Source organism: Canis lupus, chromosome 8 (assembly GCF_048164855.1).
Source record: "Canis lupus baileyi chromosome 8, mCanLup2.hap1, whole genome shotgun sequence".
NCBI lineage: Eukaryota > Metazoa > Chordata > Mammalia > Carnivora > Canidae > Canis > Canis lupus.
This window is the reverse complement of record NC_132845.1, coordinates 41,151,962-41,177,651: the sequence shown is the minus strand read 5'-3', so window position 1 is coordinate 41,177,651 and position 25,690 is coordinate 41,151,962. Positions and strand designations below refer to the sequence as shown.

Here is a 25,690-nt window from a genome sequence, read left to right as displayed (position 1 = left end):
TAGGACTGTGGCCCGGAGGCCTGGATTAGAACCCCAGTTGTTGTTTTCTGGCAGTGGGAATTGTGGTCAACTCATTAAATCACTCAGTGCCTCAGTTTCCCCATCTGTAAAACTGGAAAACAGTGCAACTTCAGCAGTTGTAGGATTAAAGGAGTTAATCTTTTTTTTTTTTTTTTAATGTATTTATTCATGAGAGGCACAGAAAGAGAGGCAGAGACACAGGCAGAGGGAGAAGCAGGCTCCATGCAGGGAGCCCAATGTGGGACTCGATCCCGGGTCCCCAGGATCACGCCCTGAATCAAAGGCAGATGCTCAACCACTGAGCCACCCAGGCACCCCTAAAGGAGCTAATCTATATGTATGTGACTTGCTTAGCACTGGTGGGCACATGCTCAACTCTGTGCGTGTTAACTAGTATCTTCTAGGCAGCTGGGCGCCTGGAGCTGGTCTAGCCTCCTGGAAAATAGATACAAGGCAGGAAGAAGGCTCAAGGGGGTGGGGGAGGAAGAGACAAGCCCCATCACCTAGAAATGGCACTTGCCAATTTTGAGGATATCAGCTTTTTTTTTTTTTAATATTTTATTTATTTATTCATGAGAGACACACAGAGAGAGGCAGAGACACAGGCAGAGGGAGAAGCAGGCTCCATGCAGGGAGCCCGATGTAGGACTTGATCCCAGGTCTCCAGGATCACGTCCTGGGCCAAAGGCAGACCACCCAGGAATCCTGATATCAGCTTTATCGAGATACAACTCCCATACCATACCATTCACTCATTTAAAGTACACAATTACATGGTTTTTCGTATATTTATAGAATTACCCACCCATCACCACAACCAATTGTAGAACATTTCCGTCACCCCCAAAAAGACATCCCCCCACGCCCATCAGTGCTCACTTGCCAGTCCTACCCCCAGGCCCTCGCAACTAGGAATCTGCTTCCCGCTTCTATGGATTGGCCTATTCTAGACATTTCCTGTAAGTGGAATCATATAGGATCCCCGGGTGGCACAGCAGTTTAGCGCCGCCTTCAGCCCAGGGCCTGATCTTTGAGACCTGGGATGGAGTCCCACGTCGGGCTCCCTGCATGGAGCCTGCTTCTCCCTCTGCCTGTGTCTCTGCCTCTCTCTCTCTCTGTGTCTTTCATGAGTAAATAAATAAAATCTGAAAAAAAAAAAAAAAGTGGAATCATACTATACGTGACCTGTTGTGCCCCACATCTCTCACTCGGCATAATGGTTTTGTAGTTCACCCCCACTACATCAAGTACAGCTGCTTCATTCCTTTCTTTCTTTTTTTTTTTTTTTTAAGATTTATTTATTTATTCATTCAGAGAGAGCGAGAGAGAGGCAGAGACACAGGCAGAGGGAGAAGCAGGCTCCATGCAGAAAGCCCGATGTGGGACTCGATCCCGGGTCTCCAGGATCACACCCCAGGCTGCAGGTGGCACTAAACCACTGCGCCACCAGGGCTGCCCTCTTTTTCTTTTTCTTTTTTTCTTTTTTGCTTCATTCCTTTCTTCGCCGAGTGACGTTCCATTGCGTGGATATTCCACATTTTGTTTATCCATTCATCGGCTGATGAAAGTTTGTGTTGTTTCCACTTTTTGGCTATTGTAAATAGTGCTGTTAGGAACCTCTGTGTTTCGTTCAAAGTTTTGTGTGGACCTATGTTTTCGTTTCTCTTGGGTAGGTTCTTAGGAGTGGAGTTACTGGGTCATGTGGCAACCCTATGTTTACTTTTTTTTTTTTTTAAGATTTTATTTATTTATTCAGAGACACAGGCAGAGGGAGAAGCAGGCTCCATGGAGGGAGCCTGATGTGGGACTCGATGCCGGGACTCCAGGATTACGCCCTGGGCCGAAGGCAGGCTCTAAATCGCTGAGCCACCCAGGGATCCCCTGTATTTACCTTTTCGAGGAGCTTCCAGACTGGTTTCCAAAGCAGCTGCACGGTTTTTACAGTTCCCACCAGCTAGCTAGGAGTGAAGGTTCTGATTTCTCCATAGCCTTGTCACCAAATCGTTATGGCCTGTCTTTTTGATTATCACCATCCTAGTGGGTGAGACGTGGCATCCCATTGTGGTCTAGGGCACTTGGCAGTCCATGCCTAGGATGTGCTGGGAGCCCTGCAGGATCGTCAACATGGGGTTGTTAGTGGCATGGACTTGAGGGCCTACCTCGGTTGGAATTCTGGCTCTAACATTTAATTGTTGTGTGACTTTGGGCAAGTTACTGAAGCTCTCTGGTCCTCGATTTCCACATCTGTAAAGTGGGGGCAATAGCATGATTACCCACTGGGCCGACACCTACCTCACAGGCTTGTAATGAAGATTAAGAAATGAGTGGAAAGGTTGGCATGTGGAAAGTAAATACAAGCTCATACTATTCTGGTGATGGTGCTTGTTGCTGTATGTTTGCTTGTGATTTTTCCAGCACCCCTGTGAGCAGCTGTGAGCCTAGTATTTGATGAAGTGGCCTCTAGAACAAGACTGCGTGAGCAGAGTCCTGGCGCCCCATCCACACGGTGTATGACACAGGGTGAACACCATGACATCTCTGAGCCCTGGTTTCCTATAAATTATCTGTTAAGGGGCACACAGACCTCCCCCAGGGCTTAGGAAGAGGATGCTTCTATGGCAGGGCCTATAAACATATCTGATGTCTGATGAAGCATGTGCAGGAAACGTCAATATTTCCATGATACCTCGGTGGTCATCCTTGTCAACAAATGGAGAAACTGAGGCACCTCGAGGCTAAGGTGCTTGCCTGAGATGGTCCAAGCAGGAAATGGCTCAGCTGGACTTGGAACCCATGTGTCTCTGGCCAGAAGAGTTCTCTCTCACAGAACCCTCCTTTGTTCTCTGCCAGGAGCTCCAGGTTCCCGGACTGGCTGTCTCCCCTGCTCCTTGGTCCCCTTTCTGGTGCTGGCCTTTGGCTGGAATAATGGGCCAGCCAAGGTGGGGACCAGAAGACGCTTTCCTCACTGCTCCAGCCAGTGAAGGGGGGCTGGTTTGGGCCCCGCATCATAGGGTGGGCCTGGGCTGAGCTGGGGGCCCCCACCTCAGCTACACTGCAGGCTCCCGATGATGCTCCAGCAGTCATGGGTTAAATATCTGGTTTGAGACTCGCCGCATCTGCGTGCAGCAGGCCAGGCTGAGCGGCAGTGGTTTGGTGGAGGGGAGGGGCCGGGAAGGAAGCGCTCCCATTCTCCATGTGGTCTGACCTGCCGGGGGTGGGGGGAGTGGAGGGTGGGGGCCGTGGGCTGTGGGCACAGTCCATGCCCTGGCAGCCCAGCCTTCACCCTTCCTTCCTCGGATCCTCCACACACAATCCCTTCCTCTGAGCCTTCCCTGCGTCTCTCCAGCTTTCTGCACTGCAGGACTGCTCAGAGCCTCTACTGGCTCATGGACTTCTCGAGGGTCCAGGTGTTCCGAGCTGCCTTGACCGGCAAAGCCTTCATTCTGGGAGTGACTTACAGGACTGGGGTTCCTGGGACCCCACTTTGGGAAAAGCTGTCTCCTTGACTGACTGGGCAGAGAGTATAGTTTGGGTCTTGTTCCTTTCCCCCGCCCCCACCCCCCACCCCCCAGCTTCTGCACAGCCAGGCCTGGCACAGAGCAGGCTCTCAGGGTTTGAGATGTGGATGGCCAGACTCACGGGTTCTGTTTGCCGTGCTGTTTCTGCCCCCAGCTCCCCCCACCCCCATACCAGCAGGACCTGCTGTGCTGGACCTCAAACTCTGCAGGGTATCAGGGTCCCCTTGGAGAACCTGTAATAACAACAGCAATACCTTTTTTTTTTTTTAAGATTTTATTTATTTATTCATGAGAGAGAGAGAGGCAGAGGGAGAAGCAGGCTTCCTGCAGGGAGCCCAATGTAGGACTCGATCCCAGGACCCCGGGATCATGTCCTGGGCCGAAGGTAGACACTCAACCGCTGGGCCACCCAGGCGCCCCGTCAACAGCAATCCTAATACGGCTTCCTGGGCCCGGCTCTGGAGATGCGGATTCAGAGGGTCTGGGTTAGTGCCTGGGAATCTGAATGTTTTGTGCCACAGTAGGTGCATCCCAGGCCTTGATTTGAGGAATTTCACTCTGAAGAAGTGGGGGCCCCCCCCTGCCTGAGGGTCAAGAGCTCTGCCCTGGCCCACCCCAATGGACAGGCCCAGGACCCGCCTTTTTTGTGGCCTCTCCTCACTGAAGCCTTCTGCCCATGAACCCCAAACTCTTTCTCATTCTTCAGGGCCTAGCCACCACCACCTCCTGCAGGGAGCATTCAGTGACCAGTCCCAACCCCTCCCAGCCAGGCAGGAGGCTCCCCTGGGCATCCCCTCGCCACCATGCCTGTCTCCATCTGTGACTATTTCTGTAAATGCTCATTACCTCCCCATCTAGGGGATGACCTGTCGGTGGGTGAGGCTTTCTCTGTGTGCCGTGCTGGGCCTGGCATATAGTAGGTGCTTAATGAGTGTAGGTAGAATAAAACTTCTTTTTTTTTTTTAATTTTTATTTATTTATGATAGTCACAGAGAGAGAGAGAGATGGGCAGAGACACAGGCAGAGGGAGAAGCAGGCTCCATGCAGGGAGCCCGACATGGGATTCGATCCTGGGTCTAAGGCAGGCGCCAAACCGCTGCGCCACCCAGGGATCCCTTTTTTTTTTTTTCTTTAATTTTTATTTATTTATGATAGTCACAGAGAGAGAGAGAGGCAGAGACATAGACAGAGGGAGAAGCAGGCTCCATGCACCGGGAGCCTGATGTGGGATTCGATCTTGGGTCTCCAAGATCGCGCCCTGGGCCAAAGGCAGGCGCCAAACTGCTGCGCCACCCAGGGATCCCTAGAATAAAACTTCTGAGTGCTTGGCTGCTCGGGCTCTGCCTTGGAGTCAGTACAGAAAGGTTTTCAATGGAGTTTGGGGAATTAAGTGCCAATCTTGACCATTACTGGCCGGCTGGGTGACATTGGCCAAGTTGCACTCCCTCTCTGGTCTTTGTTTCTTCCTCTGTTGAAAGACAGCAACAACAGAGGTAGGGCTGGACACCCCTCAGCATCACCCTGTGAATACGCTAAAACCCACTGAATTATAGGCTTTAAAATGGTGAACTTGATGGTATGTGTATTATAGCCCAATAAAACATGTGGAAAAAAAAAAAAAACCTCAGTAAAGGCACTGCAAGCTGCCTCGTTTCTGCGGCTTTGGTGGTGTCGCCCAGGGTTGGGGCAGGCGATGGGGTGGGCAGCCAGGCCCCCCTCTGAGGCTGCTGGGGTCTCGGCCACCCCGCTGGCTCTGGCCCACCCCCTGTCTTCTGCCCGCAGCATCTCTAACAAGGAGTTGTCGGAGCTGATCGAGCAGCTGCAGAAGAATGCCGACCAGGTGGAGAAGAACATCGTGGACACGGAGGCCAAGATGCAGAGCGTGAGTGTCCCCCCCACCCTCCACCTCTGCACCCAGTGGTTCTTCCCCAGGAGGGGTTGGATTCTGTTCCTGGGGAACATGTGGCCGCATCTGGAGACGTTTGTGGCCGTCGCAGTGGGGGTTGTGGGGTGGACGGGCATCTGGTGGGTGCTGGCGATGCTGACCAACCCCCACAGGGCCTAGGACACCCCCACCCCCAGAGTGGTCCAGCCCCAAATGTCAGCAGCGTGTAGCTGGGGAGACGGCGTTACTGCTGATAGTGTCAGCCCCCCACCCCGGGGGCTAAGCTCCTGCAGCTTATGGAGCCCCGTCTGGAGGAGAACCTTGGTCTCAGGAACCAGGTCCTGCTTAGCACCCCGGCTTTGCCACTTACTGTGTGACCTTGGGCAAGTCACCTTACCTATCTATGCATGTGATTCCCTCCAACAAGGTAAAAGTGATCATTCCCATCGGCTGGGCCACTGTAAAGATTCAGTGAGATCATTCAGGTGTATCGAAGGGCTCGGTATTATCATCGATGTCCTCGTCCTTGCACTTCCCCTGCCGTTCAGACGCATGTGCTCCAACTCTTTTCAGAGAAGAGAGAGGAAGGAGCTGGGCAAATCATGTTCCCTGTATCTCCTTTTCCTCTTCTTTTTTTTTTTTTTAAGATTTTATTTATTTATTCATGAGAGACACACAGAGAGCAAGAGGCAGAGACACAGGCAGGGAGAAGCAGGCTCCAGGCAGGGAGCCCGACGTGAGACTCGATCCCGGGTTTCCAGGATCAGGCCCTAAACCACTGAGCCACCCGGGCTGCCCTCGCTTTCCTCTTCTGTGACAAGCAGCTCAGAGCCGCAGGGTCTCCTGAGGAGTCTCTACAATGAGGGATGCTGAGCTCCACTCACACCTGTGAGCTGCCAGGATGGTCATCCCTTTGAACCCTCCCCAGGCCAGTGCGGTTGAGCTTAAACCCATTTTGTAGCTGGAGACACTGAGGTTCAGGGAGAGCGAGGTGACTCATCAGTGGCAGAACCAGCCCCCGAAGCATCCCGGAGGTGGGGTTGCCAGATTCAGCAAATAAGAAGACAGGATATCCTGTTAAATTTGACTTTCAGAACACACATAATTTTGTCTCCTAGAGGGATAGCCCATGTAGTGTTTGGGATATACTTATGCTATGAATTATCCTGAAATTTGAGCGTGACTGGATGGTCTCTATTTCATCTGCATCCCTGCCCAGGAGGTGACCGCGAGGCAGGTCCAGAGGAGTGGGGGACAGAAGGGGGACAGGTCGTGAAGGGAGCTCAAGGCCTGGCCCAGCCATGGCTGCCCACCCCCCCTGACCACACAGGTGTCCACCCACCCGAGGAGGGATGGGCAAGGGGGTGGCACAGCCGGGAGTGAGAAAGGAGGTGTGGGGAAGTGGGCAGGAAAGGTGGGTGGAGCCCTCTGTTCCGGCCAGGGGCCCTCCCCCAGCTCCTTTCCAGCCCTCCCCTGGCTCCTGCCACCATCACCTGCCCGGTGCCCCGCTGCCCCGCTGCCCGCTCAGTCCAGGGCCCAGCTCCTCCGCACAGTCCTCGCTCCCCTCCTCTCATGGCGTCGTGCAATTTTCTTTCCTAAGTGAAAACAGCTTTTTGGGTGTGTCCGTTCTTGTCCTAATAAAAGTAATATGGGTTTGTTGCAAATATTTCAGAGCTGATAAACAAGTATAACAAAAGCAAGTTGGAATCGTGTGATTCCACCGCCAGAGAGATTGCTCAGCTATTAACATCTCGGCATATCTGTTTGACCCTTCTCTGGGCACACGTGTGTGCGTGCGTGTGTGTGTGTGTGTGTGTGTGTGTGTGTGTGACTGGGGTCTAGGGCTCTCATTTTTATTTGCTTAGAGTAGTGACTCACAGTAACAAGGATGTACTTGGGGAATAATTTTAAACTGTTTTTTAAATTTAGATGAACCAACCTGAAAATAGAAACTGTGCTTTGACGACCATATGGACTCCTCTTTTACTTTCTTTTTCTTTCCTCCCACCCTTTATCTTCTCAGAAGATGTCTCTATTCATTACCCAAAAGTTCTCTTGAGTTTTCCTGTTTTCTTAACATTCAAGTGAGATTCACATAACATAACATTCACCACTTACAGCGTGCAAGTCAGTGGCCTGTACTACATTCGCAGTGCGGGGCACCCACCACCTCCTTCTAGATCCAAGGCATTTCTGTTCCCCCAAAGGGAACCTCGTACCCACCCCCCCTCCCCGTTGCCCCCTGTTCTGCTTTCTGTGTCTATGGATTTAGTTCTGCATGTTTCATACAAACAGAATTATACAATATATAACCTTCTTTGTCTACCCAGATTTTAAAATATTTTATTTATTTATTTGATGGAGAGAGAGGACAAGTGGGGGGAGCAGCAGGTGGAGGGAGAAGGAGAAGCAGGCTCCTTGCTGAGGGATCCCTGGGATCATCACTTGAGCCAAAGGCAGATGCTTAACCGACTGAGTCACCCAAGCACCCTTCTATCCAAATTTTTTTATTAATTTTTATTAGTTTTTAAAGATTTTATTTATTCATGAGAGATACACAAAGAGAGTCAGAGGCAGAGGGAGAAGCATTCTCCTTGCGGGGAGCCAAGTGTGGGACTCGATCCCAGGACCTTGGGATCATGACCTGAGCCCAAGGCAGATGCTCAACTGCTGAGCCACCCAGACGTCCCCCTCAATCCAAATTTTTTTAATCTTATTTATTTATTCATGAGAGACACAGACTGAAAGAGACAGGCAGAGACACAGGCAGAGGGAGAAGCAGGCTCCCCGCAGGGAGCCCCATGTAGGACCCGATCCCAGATCCCGGCTTCAGACCCGAGCTGAAGGCAGGCACCCAACCACTGAGTCACTCAGGCGTCCCCCAAATTTTTGAACATGCAGAAAAGTTGAAGGAATTTCACAGAGAATATCCATATCCCTACCCGCCCGATTCCACAAGTAACATCTGTTGGATTAGCTTTATCACTCATCCACCCACCAGCGTGTGTGTAATTATTAGATACATCAGCCCCTAAGCGTTATATTTACTCATAAAACCTTTTACTTGAGGTGTAAATTCTGTAAAGTATATAGAAAGTGGCCACATTTAGGGGCATCTGGGTGGCTCAGACTTTGGCTCGGGTGGTGATCCCGAGGTCCTGGGATCGAGTCCCACGCCAGGATCCCCATGGAGAGCCTGCTTCTCCCTCTGCCTGTGTCTCTGCCTCTCTCTGTGTGTCTCTCATGAATAGATAAATAAAACATTAAAAAAAAAAAAGAAAGCGTCCACATTTGAAGGGCCTTTGCGTCCATAGTTACCCACGTAACCGCTGCTCAGGTCAAGCCAGAGAGCATTTCCCAGAAAGCTGGCCCGTGACCTTCCGATCGATACTCCCCAGAGGTACCGCCGTGCCGACCTCTCGCCATCCATCGAGTTGCCCCTGTGAGCTCTTGAACACCTACGTGGCGTCCCTCGGCTCGATGTTCTCTTTCTGGTTTTGGCTAGCGGGTTTCGAGAGGGCTTGCGTTCCCACACAGCGTTTGCGTGAATGAGGTAATGATTACTTTGCTTCCCCTCCTGCAGAATTAGTCTCTGACACTGTAACTGCCCGAGAGCTGCAGATCAGCTGGAAATGATGGAGTGGCTGATGTTCCATCCAGGCCAAGAACCCTGAGGCTTTATTGTATTTTTTTTCTTCCACTGGCCAGCCCCACCCCGGGGTGGAGAGAGCGCCCAGCCCCACTCCGGGCCTCCCCTCCAAGCCTCTCGGGGCGCCAGGCCCCACCTGCCCCCCAGCCTCCCTGGAGCTGGCCGGGGAACGGATGGGCTGAGCGCCTTCTCTTCTCCCAACAGAGGGGTCTGGTCCTTATTCTGGATCAGGAAGCACATCACCTCATTCGCTTCTTTTTGCTTTTTTTTTTTTTTTTTTTTAAGATTTTATTTACTTATTTATGAGAGACACACAGAGACAAAGGCCAAGACACAGGCAGAGGGAGAAGCAGGCTCCTATGGAGAGCCCGAGGTGGGTCTCGATCCCAGGACCCCGGGATCCCCCCTGGGCCGAAGGCAGATGCTCAACTGCTGAGCTCCCCAGGTGCCCCTTCTTTTTGCTTTTGCAGCAGGTTTATTAGGTGTATCTGACGTATAAGACTCTTGCTGCCCTGCTTGCCCTTTCGTTGTCTTTCCCTAAACAAGCAGAGGGGGATCCCTGGGTGGCTCAGCAGTTTAGCGCCTGCCATTGGCCCAGGATGTGATCCTGGGGACCCGGGATCGAGTCCCACATGGGGCTCCCTGCATGGAGCCTGCGTCTCCCTCTGCCTGTGTCTCTGCCTCTCTCTCTCTCTCTCTCTCTGTCTCCCATGAATGAACGAGCAGAGACCCTGTCCCTTCAGCAACACAGACCGTGCCTCCCAAATATCCACCCGCTCTGTCTACTCTCACCATTTCTGCAGCTGCCGCCCCCAACCAGCCACCGTGAGCTCCCACCCGGCCTTGTCACACCACTGGCCGCCCTCCTGGCTGTGCTCTTGCCCTGTTAGAGCCCTGAGGCATTGCCGTTAAGGATAGATGGGGCCTCGTTGCTTTGCACGTCTCCCACCTCCCTCCCCAGCCTGCCTTCCTGCCCCAGGACCTTTGCACAGACTGTTTCCTCTGCCTACAACACTCTTTCCTTTCATCCTTGGTTCTTAGCTTATGTCACCGCCTCCGAGGAGGCTCACTCATCCCCGGATATAAAGCAGGTCCTGCTGTTGCACCTCCGGTGTGTTTCCTTGATAAACACCGACTTGTATGGACTTGTATTTACCTCCGTGAGGTTTCTGTGTTTATCTGACCGGGCTGGGCGGAGCCTTGCCTGTTCATTCAGAGCCCCCATAAGTGGGTACGTGGGCTGTTTGTTGAAGAAAGGGGGGCCCGGGGAGCCCCTTGCTGGCCCTCTCCCCCCGCCCCTCCCACCCCGACAGTGCCCACCGGGTCCCCATCCACTGTCCCCCTTCCTGTCTTGACTCTCTCAGGACCTGGCCCGGCTGCAGGAGGGCCGACAGCCCGAGCACCGGGACGTGACCCTGCAGAAGGTGTCGGACTCAGAGAAGCTGCTGTATGTGCTAGAGGCGGACGCAGCCATTGCCAAGCACATGAAGCATCCCCAAGGAGACATGATTGCCGAGGAGTAGGTCCCCCCGCGCCAGGCCCCTGGGACAGGGCAGGAAGGCTGTAGGCCGCTCAGTGTTCCGGAGCCCAACACGGGGTTCACCAAGGGGCATGTGCCCAACGGTGTGGTTATCCTCCCTCCTCAGGGAGACTGAGGCTCAGCACTGACGTCCTCTGTTCTGGTCCCAGTGTGACCACAGCTCCCTGACCAGCACGCTGTCCCGCCTCCCAGCTCCTGAGCACGCTCTCCCGCTCCCAGCTTCCCGTGTTCACCGCACCCCCCTCAGCTCAGCTGTGGATAAACTGGCACCCAAAATGCCTCCCAGCTCCTTCTGCACTCCCCACCCTGGCAAGGGCAAGGGCCTCTCTGCGCCATCCCTGTCCTGGCCCAGGCCACCCCTGTGGTTCCTGCTCCATGGTGGGCTCCGGGGAGCAGTGGACCTGCTTGTTTCTTCCAGAACCTTCTATGGTTCTGGGCACACAGTAGGCCCTGGGAATACATTGATAGGAGAAGAAAGGGCGAGGGAGGATGTCAGTGATTGGATGACAAGGCCTGGGTCGCCGTGTCCTTCCAGGCCACTGAGCAGAAAGCCCCGGGGCCAGGGTCTGGGGTGGGAGGCCCCTCCCGGGGGAAGGGGGTGGGCAGTGGGGCTGCCAACCAGCCCTGCCAACCAGGATGGCCACTCTCCCCACTCAGCATCCGTCAGCTGAAGGAGCGCGTGATCAGCCTCCGGGGGAAACACAAGCAGATCTACAACCTGGTGGTGAAGGAGGTGGACCCGCAGGTCAACTGGGCAGCGCTGGTGGATGAGAAGCTGGTACGGCCCAGGCTGCAGCTGTGGGCAGGGGGTACCCCGCCATCCAACGGCTTCCACGGTCCCGCCTCACAGAGGGTCACACTCCTGATGGTGCCCGACGTCGGCACCAGTGAGAAGAGCACGGCTCAGAGGTGTAGCGCCTGGCCCAGTGTCCCTCAGCCGAAGTGGTGGAGACTGGGCACCTCCGGGAATGCTCTCCAGCTCTGGTTGTCGGGGCCCAGGCAGGCTAGCCCGTCTCCGGGTTGTGTGTCCCCCGACCAGGCCTCTGTTTCCCCATCTGTGAAATGGAAATGACAACCGTGGGGGCCTCTGAGGTTACAGTGAGATTCAGTGAGATGACACGTGTAGGGCACGGTGGCAAAGGTGACAGTCTCCCCTCCACCCCGCCTCTCTCCCGGGGCCCCTTGGCTCCCTCCTTGGTTCTTGGGGTGGCTGGGCTGCGAGTTCGGGGCCCTCGCCCACCCTCTGTCATGGTCTCTCCGCCCGCCCTCCCAGGACAAGCTGAGCGGCCAGGGCTTTGGGACGGACCTGCCACTGGTGGATCACCAGGTGGAGCAGCACAATATCTTCCACAACGAGGTCAAGGCCATCGGGCCGCACCTGGCCAAGGACGGCGGCAAGGTGCGTGCGGTGGTGGCCTGGGCCTGGGCCTGGGCCCCGGGGAGGAGGGGTCACGCCTGCGGCCTCCCTGTGACCCGCAGCCCGGCTCTATCCGCAGGAGAACAGCGAACTCCAGGCCAAGTACCAGAAACTGCTGGTGAGAACTCGGCCCCCGGGGAATGGGAGGGGAGAGGGTGGGATGTGGGGGGATTGGGGGGACAGGAAGCGTGTGCAGTAAACATTTCTAACAGAATGAAAGGGGTTTGCGTGTGAAGGAGATTGTACCCTGAGCCCCCACCTGAGAGGTGCTGTGGTTTGCTAGTGGAAAAAACCCTAACAGGTCCCCTGGATACAGCCCATCCTACAGTCCACTTCTTATTTCCTCACTAGGCACCATCTGTGTGCCAAGTATGATGCCCTGCGCTTTATAAGCAAAAGTTTTCGATTTCCCTTTTTTTTTCTTTAAAGATTTTACCTATTCATTCATGATAGACACAGAGAGAGAGAGGCAGGGACACAGGCAGAGGGAGAAGCAGGCTCTACGCAGGGAGCCCAATGCGGGACTCGATCCCAGCACCCTGGGATCATGTCCTGAGCCCCTGAGCCGAAGGCAGCCGCTCCACCGCTGAGCGGCCCAGCGGCCCAGGAACGGGTTCCTTGTAAGAGTGCGCGCGGTGATGCGTAAACGCTTCCTGCCACAGCTGGTTCAGACGCCTCGGGGGACGGGACGCAGGGCTCCGGAGCCAGGCGCTTCCATCCCTCGGTGGGGAGACCTCGAGGGAGCCACTTGCCCCTCAGACCCTCGGTTTCCTGATCAGTGTGATGGAGCCCTTGGAGTCCTTGTCGCCCGGGCTGGGCTCGGCTGCAGTGGGAGGAGGGCCCCGCAGGGTCCTGGTCCATGTAGGCCTCAGCTGCCCTCCCGCCCCCCCACCCCAGCTCCTCCCTGCCCCGCACCCTGCACCACTCCCGAGGGAGGTGGTAGCATTTGCTCCTGCGCCCCGGCCTCTGCACGTGATGGAGATGGAAGTGGAAGCTGTGGCTGCTCACACATACCGAGCACCGTGGGACAGCCTCGGTGCCCCGTGAGATCGCCGCTGCTGTCACCCCCACTTTGTGCCTGGGGAAACGCACGTCTCCACAGAAGAGTTCCGTGCTCAGAGCCCGGAGCGAAGCCCGGCACTTAGGGCACTGGGGACGGCTACTGAATGAATGAATGAATGAATGAATGAATGCACTTTGGACGGTCAGGTGACTCGTCCGGGGGGTCTGGCGGGAAGTGTGGAGCTGGGCCTGCCCTCGCGGCCAGAGGCCCAGGGGAGGGGTGCACGGAGGCTTCAGCCCGCCCCCCCACCCCCACCCCCACCCCCACAGGCGGCGTCGCAGGCCCGGCAGCAGCACCTGAGCTCGCTGCAGGATTACATGCAGCGCTGCACCAACGAGCTGTACTGGCTGGACCAGCAGGCCAAGGGCCGCGTGCAGTATGACTGGAGCGACCGCAACCTCGACTACCCCAGCCGCCGGCGCCAGTACGAGGTGGGCCTGGGGGGCCTCAGGGCGCGGGGCGGGGGGCGGGGGCCCGGGCCGCCTGCTGGGCACTGAGCACCCCCCATCCCCGCGGCCCCCATGCAGAATTTCATCAACCGGAACCTTGAGGCCAAAGAGGAGAGAATTAACAAGCTGCACAGTGAGGGTGACCAGCTGCTGGCCGCCGAGCACCCCGGGAGGAACTCCATTGAGGTGCGTGTGCCCTGGGGGGGCGCCTCCTCCAGGGGGGCCTCAGGGCGGCCTCTGCTGTGGGCCGCCTGGACCCAGGCAGCCAGCCCCCGCGGGGGGGGGGGGGTCCTGCATCCTGCATCTGTATGCCTGTCCCTCATGCTGTCTTCCCTTCCTCCGTCTGACCCCATCTCCTCTCACGATCCCATCCTTTGCCACGTCCTGCCATCGCCCCTGGACCTCTGAGCCCAGGCGGTACCAGTAGTTTCCCGGGGCTGGTGTCACAAACGACCACAGCCTCGGTGGCCTGAGACAGCAGGAACGTCCTCTCTCACAGCCCGAAGGCCAGGGGTTCGAAATCACGGTGTTGGCAGGCTTGTTCCCTCCCCAGGTTCTAGGACACGCTCGTTCCTTGCTTCTGGGGGTTGGCTGCCGGCAGTCCGTGGTGGCGTTCCTTGGCCTGGGGCTGCGTCCCTCGTATCTCTGCCTCTGTCTTCACGTAGCCTCCTCCCCTGTGTGGCTCTGTGTGTCACCTCCTTTTCTTAGGAGGACACCAGTCAGCAGACCTCAGAGCCCACCCTAAATCCAGGATGATTTCACCTTGAGATCCTTATTCAGTTACAGCTGCAAAGACCCTATTTCCAAATAAAGTCACATTCTGCGTTCTGGGTGGACATGGATTTGGGGAGGGGAGGGATACCATCCAACCCTCTACAGTGCCTTTGTGAACATTTTATTTTATTATTTATTTATTTATTTTAAAGATTTTATTTATTTATTCATGAGAAGCAGAGAGAGAGAGGCAGAGACACAGGCAGAGGGAGAAGCAGGCTCCATGCAGGGAGCCCGATGTGGGACTGGATCCCGGGACCCCGGGGTCACGCCCCAAGCCAAAGGCAGATGCTCAACCACTGAGCCCCCAGGCATCCCTGTGAACATTTTCTTTTTCTTTTTTTTTTTTTTTTCCTGTGAACATTTTCAAAAGCACTACTTTGTCTGGGGAGATGCAGCCCCTACTTGTCCCTTGTGCAGTGCACAACCCAAGTACCCGTACATGGCATCCCTGCTTGGCTCCTCACCGTGTCTCCTCCCATGCCCAGAAGGAAGCTGGCTGCCTCGGTGGGAGCCACAATCAGGGAGATGCCAGGTGCCCCGTCCCCCACCATTCAGGTCCAGAATCCTGCCATTCATCCCTTGGCATCCCAGGCACCTGCCACACAGTAACCTGCCCCCACCCCCTTCTCTGGGCAGGCGCACATGGAGGCCGTGCACGCAGATTGGAAGGAGTACCTGAACCTCCTCATCTGTGAGGAGAGTCACCTGAAGTACATGGAGGACTACCACCAGGTACCCGCAGCCCCAGAGCATGACTGGGAGCGCTCGGTGCCCGCCCGCCTGCCTCGTGGCCTCGGCACCGAGCCTCCAGGAGCCTCACGGGGCTGCCTTCCCAAGCCTGCCCGTGCCCTTGCTTTTGAGGGCGTACGTGGCTGTGCCCCCGAGCTTGCCAGGCCCAGAGAATCGGACTCACCTGTGGGGCCCAGGAAGGAGCGTGGGGTTTTCCTTTTGGTAAAATACATGTAATAGGAAATTTGCCATTTTTGCTGTTTTTAAGTACACAATCCTCTGTCATTTACGACGTTCATGGTGTCATGCAGCCTTCACCTTGGGAAGGTTTATAGGACTTTTCTGTCCCCCCACACACAGGAGTTCTGTGCCCATGAAACGGTCACTCCCTTCTCTGTCCCTCCCCCAGCCCCTGGTGGCCTCTAACCTATCTTTCTGTCTCTGTGAATATTTTCCTACTCTACGTTTTGTGGAGTGGACTCGTGTGTTATGTGGCCTTTGGTGTCTGGCTTCTTTCACGTGACCCTGATCTGTTTGAGCTTCATCGATGTCATGGCATGAATCAGAACTTCATTCCCTTTTATGGCTGAATCACATGCCATTGTGTGGACAGACCAAATTGTCTTTCTCTCCATTCTTCGCTGGTGGATGCCAGCTGGTTTCCGTGGGAATGTGTATTTTTATTTTTTTATTATTTTTTAAATTTTTTTTGGAATGTGTATTTTTAACAAGAGCTGGTCACCTGATTCTTGGGACTGGGGACTCTTGAGCCCAGGTGGCACTCTAATGTAACCCCTGGTTCAGTGTCTGGACCCCGCTGGGCTACGAGCTTCACAGGGATCTCAAAGTCCTGTTCATTGTTACAGCCCAGGGGACAGCTGAGTGATTTCTGAGTTGATGGACAAAAGAACGGGCAAGAGAATGTTCTAGAACAAAGTGGGGAGGCTTGTGTTCCGTTTACCGGGACTTTGAAAGGTGCAGCGTGACGTCAGGGTGTCCCTAGCTCAAAGAGAGCAATGGAATGGAAAAGAGCTTAAAGCTTTAACAGCACCTATGTATGGACACTTACTCTGTCCTAGAGATGGCATCGTGTGGACGGGTGGGAAGGACCTGGCCCAAGAGGTCCCCAGCCGGGGAGGGTTGGGGGTTGTGTCTCTGAGCGGTGGAGCCTGTAGATTCAGGGCGAGTCGGGGTGGGGATGGGGGGCAGCCCTGCCTAGGGGTGGGCGTGAAGCCACCGCAGGATTAGCCCTTGGTGTCCCAGTGGTGTCCTGTCTGTAATAGGGCCATCTGGTCTCCCCTAGTTCCACAGAGATATGAAGGACGCTCAGGAGCTGTTGCACAAGGTGGACTTGGACCTGAACCAGAAATATGGCCCCGACTTCAAGGACAAGTACCAGATTGAGCTGCTGCTGCGGGAGCTGGACGTGAGTGGTGGGCACACCAAGGGCCTCTCTGCACCCCTCCCTGCGGCTCCCACCTGGGGATGGGGGGGCGGTGTGTGGTCTCACCTGGGCCCTCCCCCCACTGCATACAGGACCAGGAGAAGGCTCTGGACAAGTATGAGCACGTGGTGCGGGGCCTGGAGAAGCGAGGGCAGCAGGTTGTACCCCTCAAGTACCGCCGGGAGACGCCACTCAAGCCCATCCCTGTGGAGGCACTCTGTGACTTTGAGGGTGACCAGGTGAGCTGCTGCCCGGGGGCCCAGGGTGGGCCCAGATCTGCCCCTTCCAGGTCACTGAAAAGTCTCGGGAGTGACAAGGCTGGATGCAGGGCCTCATACGTCTTTAGGGAACCTCTGTCCGTCTCTGCAGTTGGGGGTCACTCTCTGCCGACCCCCCGGGCCCCCTGCCCAGGGTCCCACCCGCTGCCCTGACCTTCTGCTCTACCAGCTTAGTTCTGTGTCCTGCCTAAACCAGTCACTGTGGTTGGCACATGCCATTCTCGTTGGCCAGGCCCGCGTCACATGCCCACCCTGAGTAGTGGGGGGCAGTTCTCCAAAGGGAAATCCAGATGGGTGTTGAGACATCAGATCTTACGTGTCTCTTCACGGCTGGACGGTCCCTACTCCCTCCCGTGCAGTGTGCTGGGGAGGGCCAGAGACACGGGCTAGGATTGGGGGGTGGGCTGAGACGGCGACTGGGCCCTGGGTCGCTGGCCAGGGCAGGTCTCTCTGTGCCCTCTGACCGGCCTGCCCCTGCCAGGGCCTGATCTCCCGGGGCTACAGCTACACCCTGCAGAGCAACAACGGGGACAGCTGGGACCTCACAGACAGCTCCGGGAACAAGCTGACTGCCCCTGCCGTCTGCTTCGTGATCCCCCCGACGGACCCCGAGGCCCTGGCTCTGGTGGACAGGTACGGGGCACGCAGGGAGCCAGCAGGGGCCGGCCCCACCCGCTGGGCCCCTCGGGCCCCATGCACAGCCCTGGGCATCCTGACTCAGCCTCAGGAAGCAACTGACACCCCACACCTGCACCCCCTTGGGGGCTCAGGTGGGACGGGGAGCAGACCCTGTTGGCCAGGCTGACTCGCTGAGTGTCTGTCAGGCTGTGGTTGTGGTCAGTGAGCAGTTTCTCTCAACGTGTCTCTGGGCCTTTGCCTGTGCTGTTCCCCTACCTGGACACCCACTAGAGGCCCGGCTGGTTGCGTGGTCACCTCTTCTGTGAAGCCTCCCCTGACTGTCCACTCGCCCTCCACCCTGGCTCAAGCACCCTCTCCCACTGCACATACTGCCCTTCATTAGAACGTTCTGGGTGTCAGTCTGGGAGGTAGGTGGGCTCCTTGAGATTTACTGTCTCCAGGGCCTGGTTCGGTCCCTGGTGCAAAGTAAGTACCCAAGAACTCTGTTAAATGAGTGATTCAAGGAATGCCTTCATTTATTCATTCAGCAAGTATTTATTGAGCACCTACTGTGTACTGCTACCTCAGGAGTAACGTCTTGGTGGGGAAGACAAAGGCATAAACAAGATAACTTTAGGAGGGAAAACCCGGTGTGAAGGAGAGGAGAGACAAGGAAGGGAGGGTCCATCCGAACCCAGAGCAAAGAGCGAGCAGCATTATCACAAACTTGCCACGTGTGCCGGTTTTTAACATTTGATGGGCCTGTGACTGCTCTGGGCCATCTGCCCAGCCACAGTCCAGAGTCCCATGGTGTGGTTTTGGGGGGCGGCGGGCTGCCCCGGGACCCCAGCACATTTCTGCACTCACAGCTTGGGCAGCCAGTACCGGAGCGTGCGGCAGAAGGCAGCCAGGAGCAAGAGTGCGCTCCAGCAGCGGCATGAGGTGCTGAAGGCAGAGAACCCTGGAGGTGGGTGCTGGGGCCACCGTCCAGGGCTCTGGGTGGACAGGGGGGAGGGCACGGCAGGAGGCAGGCAGGGCAGTGGTGGGGGAGGCCAGGCCAGCCCCAGAAGTCCCAGCTGACCTCCTAGGCCCTGCCCTCTCCCTGTGCGTCGTGTCCCCCACTCCGGCTCCCCACTACCACCTGACTCTGCGATTTTCTTCTGGCAGACCCCTCTGACCTTCAGGGGCGGCATCTGCTGGCTGGCTTGGACAAGGTGGCCAGAGACCTGGAGCGGCAGGAGAAGGCTGTCACGGGGATCCTCCGGCCACCGCTGGAGCAGGGCCGAGCTGTGCAGGACAGCGCGGAGCGGGCCAAGGACCTCAAGGTACCACCAGACTGGTCTCATCCCCATGGGGGCCTCCATCCCGAACAGGGACCACCTGCCCCATGTAACCAGAGGGCCTGAGTGACGGCAGTGAGGGGGCTGTTCTGGGCTGATGACCGAGGAGGGGCCTGGGCCCTCATGCCCCAAACACGGCCCTAGGAGAATGGGCAAGCGAGGCTCATGCTGCTTCCACATGGCTTGTCACCTGCGGCCCCGTGGCAGTATTGAGGACACCAGGGACTGGTCGAGCACCTCACCACCCTGCCAAGTGGGTGTTGCTTGCTGGCTGCTTGACCACAGACCTCCAAGTGTTCAGAAACGGGGCTGGGACCGGAGGAGGATGGGCACAGGGGAGGGGGCATGGCTAGGCCCCATTATCCCTGCCGGAGCTGCTTGCAAAGGTCACCTGTGAACGGGGTTTGGGTGGGGGGAGGGAGTACCCACCTACTGGGGTGGCCCCCAGAGATGAAAATCATCCACATGATGTGCACGGAACAGTAGATGCTTGATAATCACCTGTTAACTTCCACCATTCTTGTGGGTCACAGCCCACCAACCCACCATACCAGGATTCGGGGGATGCTCATTATGGGCTGGCTCCCTCGGGGAGGGGGTGCCCAGGCTTCCCTGACAGTTTCCTCTGTCCCATGAAGCCCCTGGAAGGGAGGAGGCTGCCGGACCGTGGCCAACTCCAGGGCTCTGGTCCCCACAGAACATCACCAACGAGCTGCGGCGGATCGAGCCTGAGAAAGCGCGCAGCACGGCTGAGTGCGAGGAATTTGTGCAGGCGCTCCCGGGCAGCAGCAGCACGTCTTTGCTGAAGACCCGGGTCGAAGACACTAACCGCAAATACGAGCGCCTGGTGCAGTTGCTGGACTTGGCCCAGGAGAAGTGGGTGACAGGCGGGCAGCGGGGAGGTTGGGCGGGATCACAGAGCCAGGCGGGCACCCCTCACGCCTGACCCATGTCCTCAGGGTGGATATGGCCAACCGCCTGGAGCAGAGCCTGCAGCGGGGCTGGGAAGCACTGGCCACGTACGAGAACCAGCTGACCCAGGACGACACGGTACCTGAGAGTGGCCATGCCCTGGACAGCAAGAGGCAGGAGCTGGAGGTAAGTCTGGGGCCTCAGGACCCCAGGAGCCTTTTTCTCCAGGTGCTCCCTACCCACCACCTCTGAACAGACGGGAACTGGGCCCCGAGTACCAGGGAGAGTCTCCGGGTTCTGAAAGGCCACAGTGCGCCATGTCAGAAGTGGCAAATGGAGGCCCAAGGCACAAATCCCAGCTGCTCATGGGCTTGTGGAAATGAGGTGCCTGATTTTAAAATGAAGTATCTACACCAACTGCCCAGATGTCCAGTATCTTAAGACGAGCAGATCTGGCCCCCTGGGCCGCCAGGCTCTAGGATCAGGTCAGCAGGAGTGGAGCAGCGATGCCTCCAGCCCCAGCATCTGCTTTCTGGGCACAGTTGCCACCGGGCTGCTTTGTGCATCCACCTGCCTGACTGTGGGGGGCGTTCGAGTCTGTGAGTGCTTGGGAGGCCCCTTACTCACACAGCAGCTCACAGAATCCTTGCTCTGTGCGGAGATCCTCACCTCAGAGCTGTGGCCTTGCCCCCGGACAGCAGCGGGTCCTTCTGGTCCTGGGCACGATGTAGCAGGGCACATGCTGCCTACTGCTGGGTTTTCACATTAGTTTTCCTGGGCTGTGGTCATTGTGATGAAACAGAACGTTGCAGAAATGACCACCAGGTTTAAGGGGAAATGCAGAGGCAAAGCCCTAGTCCCTTCCTTCGCCCAGGCTTAACACTCCCCCCACCCCCCACCCCCACCAAGGCAGGAGGCCCCAAGCAGTTCGGGCGGGAGCTCCGGCCACAGCGCCCTGCCTCTCCGCCCGGGCAGGTCCTGGCCTCCAAGCTGCAGACGCAGAAGTCCCTCCTTGCTGAGGTGGAGCAGAACCTGCAGGCGGCCAAGCAGTGCTCCAGCTCACTGGCCAGCCGCTTCCAGGAGCACTGCCCCGACCTGGAGCGCCAGGAGGTGGAGGTGCACAAGCTGGGCCAGCGTTCTGACAATGTCCGTCAGCAGGTCGAGCTCAGGTGAGGGGCCACGGGTGGACAGCAGCCTCCACCTAGCTGGTCTGCTGCGAGTCTGCCAAAGGCTGTTTATTGTCTAATTTTTTTTTTTTTAAAGCAATACATTGCAAAGTAAAAAAACTCAAGGTGGGGCGCCAGGGTGGGGCTCAGTGGGTTAGACATCTGCCTTCGGCTCAGGTCATGATCCCGGGGTTCTGGGGTCGAGCCCCATATCGGGCTCCCTGCCCAGTGGGGGATCACTTCTCCCTCTGCCGCTCCTCCCGGTCATGCTCTCTCGCACTCTCTCAAATAGTCTTTAAAAAAAAAAAAAAAACCCGAAACCCTTAGTGATTGTAATGACCAGCCCCTTTCTCCCATGGTAAGTCTGGCTTCCAGTCTGTGTGCCCTCCCTAGATACTGAGGAACCGGCGTAGGTAGGTAACACGAATGACGACACACCACCTCCACCGGTCGTGCTGTTTCCTGTCCTACACTTTGTTGGGGTCAGGCGCCCGTGTGCCCTCCTCTTCTCTGTTCCGGAAGAGCTCCTATTGAATAGATCCTCTTCCTTAAATGCTTGGTAGTGGAGAAGCCACGCAGGCCTACAAGCCATTTGTTTTTGGTGTGTGAGATTTTAACTACAAATTCAACCGTTCTGGGTCATCTAATTCTTGGAGCAGGTCCAGTAGCTCGTGTCTTTGAAACAGTGTGTCCATCTCAAGTGGATGGGTTTATGGACAACACATTGCTCATGATACTCTTATCCTTTCATGGTTTCCACATGAGGGGATGCCCCCTCCCTCATTCCTGACGTTCTATCTTTTCTCACTTTATTCTCTTTTTCCTTCCGGACTGTTGTGAGGTTCAGTCCACTGACCATTTCAAAGAACTGGCTTTGGTTTCAGCCCTTTCTCTCTTGTTCTGTCTCCTCTTTCACTGGCATCTGTTCCTTACAATTTCTTGCTGCTGCTGCTGTTAGCTTTATTTTTTCCTGATTATTACTTTGAGAGCTTCCTCCTTTTCCAATAAAAGCACTAAATACTGCAAGTTTCCCCCCAAGCACCACTTTTGCTGTGTACCTCAAATGTTAATGTTTTTATTTTCAGTGACATCAGGTTTCCTAGCGTTTCCTGTGGTTTTTCCTTGGACTTGTGGTAAATTGAGGTCCTGTAATACCCAGCGGGCATCTCTGCCAGTCACTACGCATGGACCTATCTGTCCACAGAGTATTCCAACCTTCCATTCCGTAATTTTGTTAACCACCCTCTTTTGGGGAAGTAATTAGATTATCTTGTTAGATTACAGTTGATCCCTTTTAAATGAGTGGAGATAATGTCTTTAAAAGGGTATAGGAGGCAGCTGCTGACTGTGGCAGAGGCCTGATGGGCTTTGCCTCCATAGGGCCCAGAGCCTGCAGAGCGCCAGGGCCACATATGAGGACTACCGCAGCGGCTACGACCACATGCTCCAGTTCTTGTCCCATATCCCCAGCTACGAACCCCAGGAGACAGACAGTCTCAGCCAGATGGAGACCAAGCTGAAGAACCAGAAGGTAGGGTGGCTGCCTCTGTGCTCAAGGCCTGCAGCTGCACGGGGGGCGTGGGGAACATGGGAGGTCGGCAGGCCCACCCATGGAGGGGAGCAGGGCAGTGGCTGCCACCTGCCCTGGTGGAAGAAGGGGAAAGGCCTGGCAGAGCTGTGTCTTCAAGGGGCCAGGCCCAGCCTGCCCAGCAGCATGTAATTCTAAGAGTGGTCTCGCTCCTTCCTCGGTGCCCAGCACGAGGCTTAGCCCCCCATGGACCATCCATGAAGGCTGGCTGAATGAATAAATGGTTGCAGCAACACAGGAGGAGCCCTCATGGTGAAAGGTCCCATGTCCAGAGTTCAGAGTCCTGGTTCCTTGGAAGGCAGCAGTGTCTTGTAGGGACAAGGATGCTGGATCCCAACAGCTTAGGTTCAACCCCTAATAGCCGTGTCCCCATGGGCAAGTCACTGAACCTCGCTGTGCCTCGGTGTCATAAACTGGAGACAATGATGGTACTTACCTCACAGGGCAGCTGGAAGATTAAATGAGTTGATCTAAGTAAGATATGGGAACAGTGCCTGACATCTCGAAGCACCCGGTAAACATTTGTTTCCCGGCAAAGACGATCCTCCTCCTGACCCTTCTTCACAGGGCTGGAGAACTGCCTTCTGCGACAAACAACTGTACACAAGGAAGCCATTCATTAGACTTTGTATTACAGAAGAATAATTTCAGATTCTAAGGAAGCCAGCTACTCTATCAATTTTTTTTTTTAAGATTTCATTTATTTATTCATGAGAACACACAGAGAGGAGAGAGAGAGGCAGAGACACAGGCAGAGGGAGAAGCAGGCTCCATGCAGGGAGCCCGATGTGGGACTCAATCCCGGGTCCCTAGGATCACACCCTGGGCTGCAGGCGGTGCTAAACCACTGAGCCACCAGGGCTGCCCTCTATCAATTTTTTTAAATTTGATTTTTAAAGTCTCTATTGTTTTACAGAACCTGCTGGATGAGATAGCCAGAAGGGAAGAGGAAGTCCACCAAGTCTGCACCCACTCCCAGCAGTACCAGCAAGCTGTCAAGGTGAGCCGCGAGACCCCTGCCTGGAGTGCAAAACAGCAGAGCCTCTTCCCTCCCTGCGAGCTGGACAGAGAAGCCCTGGGCCCGGCAGGCTGTCCTGAGGCACTGCTGGATCCTGTAAAAGGGCATGACCCTTAGGAAAACAGTATGGTACCAGACACTGAATACCAGAAAGGGGATTTCTGCTCGAGGCAGTTAACTGGGAGAATTTATCCTCAAGGAAAAAAAATAGAAAAAAACAATAGAGGATAAATAATCGTTGTAGCAGCATTATTTACAATAGCAAAAGAGAAAAACTAGAATTCACCTACGTGGCCAATAGCAGAGAATTGGCGAGGTATCATTCACCCACTGGATGGATTACAAAGTCGTCAAACTGACAGAGAAGGGGGCATCATCAAGGTGAGATACAGCTTACAGTGCGGCGTTTAATGAGGGAAGCAGAGGGCCACACTCTGGGCCTGGAGGGAGCACTGTTTAGGGCACAATGGGCAAGTGCTGGCATACTGTGTGTTGTGTCCTATGTTCAGGGACACAGCTCTGTACTGCTGACGCACTGACGGTTCTCAAAACCTGCTGGCAGTTGATGCAGCTGCGTAGACCTCTGCAGTCAGCCTCAAGGGGTAGAACATTTCTGACTCAACTGCCTCTGTCTGCTCTCAACCATGTCTCTCTCTCTCACCCAGGACTATGAATTAGAAGCAGAGAAGCTAAGGTCCCTTCTTGATTTGGAGAATGGAAGGAGCAGTCACGTGAGCAAGAGAGCCAGGCTCCAGTCCCCTGCCGCCAAAGTGAGGGAAGAGGTGAGCTCTGTGGGCTGGGCCTTCTTGGAGCTGCCAGGGCCTCTAGGGAGCACAGCATGCAGGCCTCCAAGATGTACACCCAACAGGGAAACTTGGCTGAGAGCCCTCCTGGGTGCAAACAGGTTCAGTAAGAAAAGAGAACTGTTCTCGGGCAGCAGTGCTGATACACCTAGAAAGACAGGCTGCCGGAGGTTTCTGGGCCAGAGCTGTGGATTTGGAAGGCTCTCCACCCCCTCCTCCTAAGTACACAAGGAAGACTGATGTTACTAGGTCCTTCTACACATGAGAACATTAAACCACAGAGATGGGGACTTAGTCTTCTTCTACATCCAGTTTTTCCAACAGTTTAGACTGCAGTCCAACTCCAGGTAGCAAGAGGCCAGAGGCCACCCACTGTCCCCAAATGCCAGACTATCAAATACTGTCCAGCTCACTCTTCCTTAGTCTTTTGACTCCTGTTTGTTGACTGCTCTCCTGTAGGAAGCAGCTCTTGTTGCCAAGTTCACAGAAGTCAATGCCATCAACAGACAGAGGCTGCAGAATCTGGAGTTTGCTCTGAGTCTCCTGAGACAGGTAATGGATCTCAATAAGACCTTTTTATTTAAGATTTTATTTATTTTATTTTATTTTATTTTATTTATTTTTTTTTTTTAATTTTTTTTTAATTTTTATTTATTTATGATAGTCACAGAGAGAGAGAGAGAGAGAGAGGCAGAGACACAGGCAGAGGGAGAAGCAGGCTCCATGCACCGGGAGCCCGATGTGGGATTCGATCCCGGGTCTCCAGGATCGCGCCCTGGGCCAAAGGCAGGCACCAAACCGCTGCGCCACCCAGGGATCCCAAGATTTTATTTATTTTAGACAAGAGAGACGGGGAGGGGGGGTTGCGGCGCAGAGAGGGAGAGAGAGAATCCCAAACAGACTCCACGCTGAGCTTGGAGCCCGATCCCACGACCCTGAGATTACTACCTAAACCGAATGTTTTTTTTTTTTTTTTTTACCTAAACCAATATTAAGAGTCAGATGTTTAACTGACTGAGCCACCCAGGCGCCCCTTTTAGTAAGACATTTTACTCGAAACTATTCCAGCAGGTAAAAAGTAAGGCTCATTCTGCTTTAAAGAAACAGTCTGTAAGCTAGTCGCACGGCCCCTTGCTAACATGGCTGGGCAGCACAGTCCAGGCACTGGCCCACATCAGTGCTTCTGTTGACATGAATGTGACATGTATGCCATCCAACAAACATTTGCTGAGCGCCCAGGAGCAGGTAACTTATTTTCAGAAGCCTACATCTGTCTGTCCACACTATGGAAAATGAAGTAGCACCACAGTGAATGCTCTCTCTGTACTAAGCGCAACGTGTGGTGAGCAGAATAGGGGACAACCATTTGTGCAGTAGAAATGCACATGTCTCAAAGATGACTGCTAGCCTCTAGGAGGAACAGGATCAAAGGCAGGAGACTGTGGTTTCACTTCACACTCTTCTGTGGTTTTAAG

At 55.2% G+C, this 25,690-nt stretch overlaps 1 protein-coding gene and 1 long non-coding RNA gene across 5 annotated transcripts in view; one reads left to right on the top strand and one right to left on the bottom strand.

Annotated features, from left to right (window-relative positions):
- PPL (periplakin) overlaps nucleotides 1-25,690 on the top strand; it is a 45,667-nt gene that overhangs the window by 16,339 nt on the left and 3,638 nt on the right. For both annotated transcript variants that reach the window (XM_072835636.1, XM_072835635.1), the window contains exons 2-21: nucleotides 5,322-5,421; nucleotides 10,438-10,592; nucleotides 11,271-11,391; nucleotides 11,887-12,012; nucleotides 12,110-12,148; nucleotides 13,363-13,524; nucleotides 13,621-13,728; nucleotides 14,956-15,051; nucleotides 16,352-16,474; nucleotides 16,585-16,731; nucleotides 17,252-17,403; nucleotides 18,258-18,355; nucleotides 18,556-18,713; nucleotides 19,426-19,604; nucleotides 19,688-19,826; nucleotides 20,616-20,809; nucleotides 22,187-22,337; nucleotides 23,311-23,394; nucleotides 24,078-24,194; nucleotides 24,675-24,767. In XM_072835636.1, coding sequence (XP_072691737.1) covers nucleotides 5,322-5,421; nucleotides 10,438-10,592; nucleotides 11,271-11,391; nucleotides 11,887-12,012; nucleotides 12,110-12,148; nucleotides 13,363-13,524; nucleotides 13,621-13,728; nucleotides 14,956-15,051; nucleotides 16,352-16,474; nucleotides 16,585-16,731; nucleotides 17,252-17,403; nucleotides 18,258-18,355; nucleotides 18,556-18,713; nucleotides 19,426-19,604; nucleotides 19,688-19,826; nucleotides 20,616-20,809; nucleotides 22,187-22,337; nucleotides 23,311-23,394; nucleotides 24,078-24,194; nucleotides 24,675-24,767 — 2,542 coding nt within the window. The remainder of the gene's footprint in view (nucleotides 1-5,321; nucleotides 5,422-10,437; nucleotides 10,593-11,270; nucleotides 11,392-11,886; nucleotides 12,013-12,109; nucleotides 12,149-13,362; nucleotides 13,525-13,620; nucleotides 13,729-14,955; nucleotides 15,052-16,351; nucleotides 16,475-16,584; nucleotides 16,732-17,251; nucleotides 17,404-18,257; nucleotides 18,356-18,555; nucleotides 18,714-19,425; nucleotides 19,605-19,687; nucleotides 19,827-20,615; nucleotides 20,810-22,186; nucleotides 22,338-23,310; nucleotides 23,395-24,077; nucleotides 24,195-24,674; nucleotides 24,768-25,690) is intronic.
- On the bottom strand, nucleotides 17,924-24,777 carry LOC140638402 (uncharacterized). 3 transcript variants are annotated; one of them, XR_012035456.1, is made up of 3 exons: nucleotides 22,831-24,777; nucleotides 20,310-20,419; nucleotides 17,924-19,799 (listed from the first exon to the last, which is right to left on the bottom strand). It is a non-coding gene; the product is annotated as an uncharacterized lncRNA (long non-coding RNA). The 3 variants fall into 3 exon arrangements; XR_012035457.1 differs by lacking the exon at nucleotides 22,831-24,777 and having other exon boundaries at nucleotides 20,268-21,059; XR_012035455.1 differs by lacking the exon at nucleotides 22,831-24,777 and having other exon boundaries at nucleotides 20,310-21,059.